The 6,116-nt window shown below is 31.8% G+C and overlaps 1 protein-coding gene across 1 annotated transcript in view; it reads left to right on the forward strand.

Annotated features, from left to right (window-relative positions):
* The window catches only part of LOC106691671 (pyrokinin-1 receptor), a gene marked incomplete at its 3' end in the record, with an annotated part of 87,409 nt that overhangs the window by 43,248 nt on the left and 38,045 nt on the right, over positions 1-6,116 (forward strand). The window contains exons 2-3 of the mRNA XM_067049187.1: positions 1,800-1,890; positions 3,559-3,801. Of these exons, the coding sequence (XP_066905288.1) occupies positions 1,800-1,890; positions 3,559-3,801 (334 nt within the window). The remainder of the gene's footprint in view (positions 1-1,799; positions 1,891-3,558; positions 3,802-6,116) is intronic.

Below are 6,116 nucleotides of genomic sequence, written 5' to 3' on the forward strand. Positions count from 1 at the left end.
GTTCTGATGAGTCTGTTTTTGTTAAAACAAAATGTAGGTAGTTATACAAATAAAAAACACTCTTTGAACATTACCAAGAAAGGCCAAACTGTAAAAGTCATAAAATAATTAATAATATTGAACTAAATTATGAATGAATTAAATTATTAAACTGAATTTTTTCCATCGGTAATTAATGAACTATATAACCGAGTTATTAACAGATTTTCTTATTATAAATGTTATCATTTTTGGAATTTTGATTTGAATTGCTGTAAGTCATTACAGTGGTATGTGGTGCATCGCATAATGAATTTCCTATAGGAGAGGGTCATCATAATAAGTTTCCTAGACCAGCCGAGGAGGTTAAAATGGATGTTGTGATGGATGGTGTACTCTCAATTAAGAAATAACTCGATTATTTTGACGGATTCTAACGAAAAATTTAGTCCTGAAACGAATTAGCTCTTCAGGGTTTTTGGATTTACCTCATCGTTTGCTGGCAAACCGCAGAAACTGTAAAAACAGTTGTCTACCCTTACTGGAATTTATGCTTTCAGAACGTGTCACATCAAGGAGTGGGACAGGATGTTAAATTAAACCTTTATAAAATATTTGGACTACTGAACATAAATAAAACCGATTCACTAATATTTTATGTAATTTTTGCTAAGTTTTTTTTTAAACTATGGTTGCTTCCCAAAATAAATTAATTGCAATCTAGCTCCATCTTGTGGTTGTATTGCAAAATTTTTCGATGGATCATCTCTTCCGTATGCCCATCTCTAACGGATTTAATCTTTATAAACTACATTAAATGTATATTTCAGTTATTTTCTTACTATTGGGTTGTAAAATAAGTTCGTAGAGCTTTTTACTGATTTTTTCAATAAAAACATCAGATTCTTGTAAATATTTTTAATCAATCATACATGACCCATTTTGATCAATTACATGTTGCCATTTTTCAGGTAATTTTTTAGTTCCGTCCTCCCAAAACTTCTCTACGTTTAATTGCAGCGAATTAGAGTGTTTCCCGTTAAGAGAGTTTTGAAGGGCCCGAAATAAGTGAAAATCTGTCGGGGTAAGGTCTGGTGAATAGGGAGGGTGGGGGATCACATCCCAGCCAAACCAATAATTTCTACCGGTTATGCATAAACACGTGAAGACGGAATCGTTATAGTGATGGAAAACTATGCTTTTGCGATTATGAGACACTTGCACGAGATATGTTAAGCGTCTCTGCTAAATCCCGTGTCGTAGAGTGAGGGTTGTCTGTTACCAATAGTTAAATTTGGTCATCAAAAGTTGAAGGTTGACCCGAGTGCTTTGCGTCTTCCAAGTCAAAATTTCCAGTTCTGAAACCAGCACACTACTTAGGGACGGTGCTTTCTCCTAACGCATCATCGCCATACAGACTGAAAATTTTTATAACAGTTTGTGCAGCGGGCTTTCCTTTTCGGAAATCAAAAATCATTAAATTTCGAAAATTAATTTTTTTCTCTTCCATTTTTAGCAAGCAAAATACTACTTAAACATGAGGATTCGCGGATGAAACTGGTGCATAAAAGCACCTTAACTAATCCTTTTTTAGAATATGTAAGCATTATTGACCAAGTAAACATGATTTTATAAACACAGAGAGGATTAAATTAAAACATTGAAAAATGCTGCGAACTTTTTTTACAACCCAATATATTATAATAAACATAATTATAGATACATAATTATATAATTACATACCTGTAAATATACAAAATATGTATGAAATGATTATTCTTAATGGCCTGGGTATTATTAAATATATTACTTTGTTGCAGGTAACATTATGGACGATTTTTCAGTGACAGATAGCTATGAAATGGAGTTCTCAAATATAACAGACCTCTTCACCACCACAATCCCAGAGAGGTAATTTTTATAGTAACCTTCTTTACAATGATTTGAATTTATCAATTGGATCATTCCATGATTATTTTGAGATCAATGTTGTTCAGTGGCTGCGACAGTATACACAATGGCTAGAAACTGTCATCATAAAAGAACTCTTTATGCTATTTACGCTTTCCATTGTTACATACATTGTAACACTCTACATGTAGACAACTTAGCAACTTATTACATTGTAGATATCCTTAGCAACTAATTATATAGCAGACATCCTTAGCAACTCTGTATGTAGTAGACATCCTTAGCAACCTATTACATAGTACATATGCTTAGCAACTAATTATATAGTAGATATGTTTAGCAACTCATTATATAGTATATATCGTTAGTAACTAATTATATAGTAGACATCCTTAGCAACTTATTATGTAGTAGAAATCCTTAGCAACTCATTATATAGTACATATGCATAGCAACTAATTATATAGTAGACATCCTTGGCAACTCTTTATGTAGTAGACATCCTAAGCAACTTATTATAAATTACATATGTTTAGCAACTAATTATATAGTACATATCCTTAGCAACTCATTACATAATACATACGCATATCAAATAATTATATAGTAGACATCCTTAGCAACTCTTTATGTTGTAGACATCCTTAGCAACTTATTATATAGTACATATGTTTAGCAACTAATTCTATAGTAGATATCCTTAGCAACCCATTATATAGTACATATGTTAAGTAACTAATTATATAGTAGACATCATTAACAACTCATTATGTAGAAGACATCCTTAGCAACTTATTATTTAGCACATATGCATAGCAACTAATTATACAGTAGACATCCTTAGCAACTTATTATATAGTACATGTTTAAGGAAGCCCCCTCAAACATATTGAGTGGCAGTTCAAAATCTAGTTGGAGACAAAATAAGCAGTAAGGTAAGTACTCAATGAACAAGTGAACAGGTACCATAAGAGTGAGAACAAACCCATGGATGAGTAAATCTAGCATACCTATGGTTTCCTATTAGCACTTTGCTAGTAGTCAACTATCACTCGAGATAGTTTATAGTTTATTCAACGCAGCCAGGCAGGGGACGGAATCAGGATGAGAGAACTGAACAAAACACAAGAGCTAATCTTCAGGCTTCACAGAAAACCTCAATATCTCACAAGCCAACCAAGTAAATTTTAATACTATCCACTTTTCCAAGTAATCAATAATCAAAATTGAATACTAATACAAGTTGTAATCTCCTTTGTTTAAACATACATTATCAATTAACATAAATGTCAAAAGTACAGAATGACTATTTGACCACGATTCATCCATTCTTAAATCCACTAAATACAGTCCACTTCATAAAATCCAGAACCAATTAATTTATAAAACTCAATCACTGCAGATTTCGGTGATTGAACAGTACAAATGCTTAGAAACTTGTTATTAGTAGATATCCATAGCAACTTATTATATTGTAGATATCCTTAGCAACTTTTATATAGTAAATATGCTTAAGTACTTGTTATGTAGTAGATATCCTCAGCAACTTATAATATAGTAGATATCCTTAGCAACTTATTATATAGTAGGTTCCCTTAGTAAATTATTATATAGTAGTTATCCTTAGCAAGATAATAGTTGAGAAATTCCACTAACGCTGGGTTGCAGAATAGACTCGAGCTCGCCGTGGGGACCAAGCAGGGATCCACTGTACCTCGTCGTACCGATGACCGTCCTCTACTCGCTCATCTTCGTGACTGGGCTGGTTGGCAACATCAGCACCTGCATCGTCATCTACCGGAACAGGAGCATGCAGACCACCACCAATCTCTACCTCTTCTCCATGGCGGTGTCTGACCTGCTCCTCCTTACATCCGGCCTACCTCAAGAGGTCTACATTCTATGGTCCAAGTGAGTTCGATACTGCTTTTATTTTTAGATGTCAAATTAACAAAAAAAAATATATAAGAGGAGAAGATGGTAGGGGGTGCGGTCAGAATATAACACAAATAAGTTGAAAAATCTTATTTATTAGTGACAACGTTTCGACCAGAATTTCCAACCTTCATCAGGGCTATTTATAGGAGACCGGAAATCTAAGTTAGCTCAGCGGCGCGTGCACTAAGACTCTCAAATTAAAAAAATATATGGTATATAGTAAAAAAATTAAAATAATAATAATAAAGAATTAATTTGCTGGTATTTATTTTTCCAACCATAGACGAAATACATTACTGATTTATGTATGTGGGTTTGAGAACATTCTGCTTTATGGTGTGGTGGGGACCTATCTCTCTGCTTTGAGGTGCTTGAGTAATTTATATTATTATAAATATCTATATTGGGTTTCGGGCGAAATCCATAAAAAATAGAGATAGCCAGTACAGTATGGCTTACAGACACACACAAATATTGATAATCAATATTTATATGTATTTATTCAAAAAAATAATCAATAAAAAATATTTTTTATAAATTAATAATACACAATAAAACTAAGCTGGGCATGTTATATAACAAAATAAATTACTACATATTTAACATTATCAAAAGAAACACATACGCAGCAAAGATGAATACAGATATAAATTTAAGTATCAGGGTTACATAAAGCAGTAACAATTTAATATCCAATTCTTTGGCCAATGCCAGGATTTTATACAAATAATCTGGGCTAATATTATTCACTTTGTACAAGTATCTGGTTCTGTTCTCTTGGTACGCACGGATAAATTTTCCCAAAAATTATATCAGTGCTCATTATGTTGTTCCATCACAAGCTGGACAAAACTTCAATAAGCCTAAAGTAGATATTTGACTATAATAATATTATTTAAACTTTTTCACTTTAATCTAGATTTTTTTTTTAATTTGGCACAGAAGCACTGCGGTCAATAAGGTCTATTGTGCACCAATTTAGATCTTACGAATATAAAATTATTCTTCTATAATTGTTATATTTTTTTTTTCCTTTAGAATGTCTACAGCACTAAAAGAGAGTTACGTAGTATAGAGAAAATTACTCTGTATAAAATTGTTCAACAATTTTAATTAAGTTGATTGGTCGAATTCTCGCCATATCCAACTCTGGAAAAGGCCTTTGTCAAACTTCTACGAAAGCATTACAGTTCCTTAGACCTAAAGAAGTCGTCAGCACATTGCTCGAATTTTCGGAACTTTGATTTCATTTGAACCCATCATAAAATGAATTTAATTATAATTTATTACTTTTTTATTTATACTGGTTTAGTTTCCGTCTTGGAGCAACGACGAAAAAAGTATTTGTAACAAGCATACAGAGACAACAATTATGTATACAAAGTGAAAATTGGTTTTATTATGTTTTGTTTTTCTTTTCAGCTCTTGTATAAGCTACAATAGGTTTTTTTAATTTTTATCTTTTAAAAAATCTCTTTTGTTATTTTACTATTTTTAAAAAATGTTTTCATTGTGATCACTTTAAAGTTACAAGATCTCAGTATTTTTTTTTAAATCAATTTTTGAAGTATTGTAATAAACAACTCGTGTTTATCATTAATACAACAATATTAAGTATATATCTTAATGAAAAAATAATCTTATGGAAAATCAATAAATTCAAACAAAAAAAAGAACATTTTTAGTTTAAACAGTTTTTTTGTTTAAAAAGCTTATGAAATGAAGGAAGTCCTTAGGTATAGCATAATAGTCGCGGGACAACTAACTCCGGTATTAGGATACGTGAGTGATGAAAATGTCGGGCGAAAGCAATCAATCCTCTTGAATTGCTAATGTTCTGATTAATCCTATTATTTTAACAATATGCCAATTTTCATATTTTAGAAAAATTATTTTTAACACAAATGTTTTTATTAATAAATTTAACTGATTTACAATACAAATACAAAATACAGATAACCTATTGGTCTGTTGACTTTTACATCTCAACGGAATACAAAGTTTCTGGAAAAACATATACGCTAACGATGACAACGACCTTATAAGATATATATTTTACTTCCCGCAAATACTAGACAAACGGTCTAAATTGCCAATCCATTACAAAAGACTGATCTACATGACTATTGTAAGGCCTATCTGGACATACGGAGTTGAACTTTGGGGCTCCACTAAACCATCAAATTCCTCCAAAATCCAATCCTTACAGTCCAAAATCCTTCGTAAAATCCTTAATGCTCCTTACTTTGTCACAAATCAAGTCATCCATCAGGACCTCAATATTCCAT

The sequence above is a fragment of the Halyomorpha halys genome, unplaced genomic scaffold (genome assembly GCF_000696795.3).
Source record: "Halyomorpha halys isolate HHAL.00 unplaced genomic scaffold, Hhal_1.1 Scaffold2666.1, whole genome shotgun sequence".
Lineage (NCBI taxonomy): Eukaryota > Metazoa > Arthropoda > Insecta > Hemiptera > Pentatomidae > Halyomorpha > Halyomorpha halys.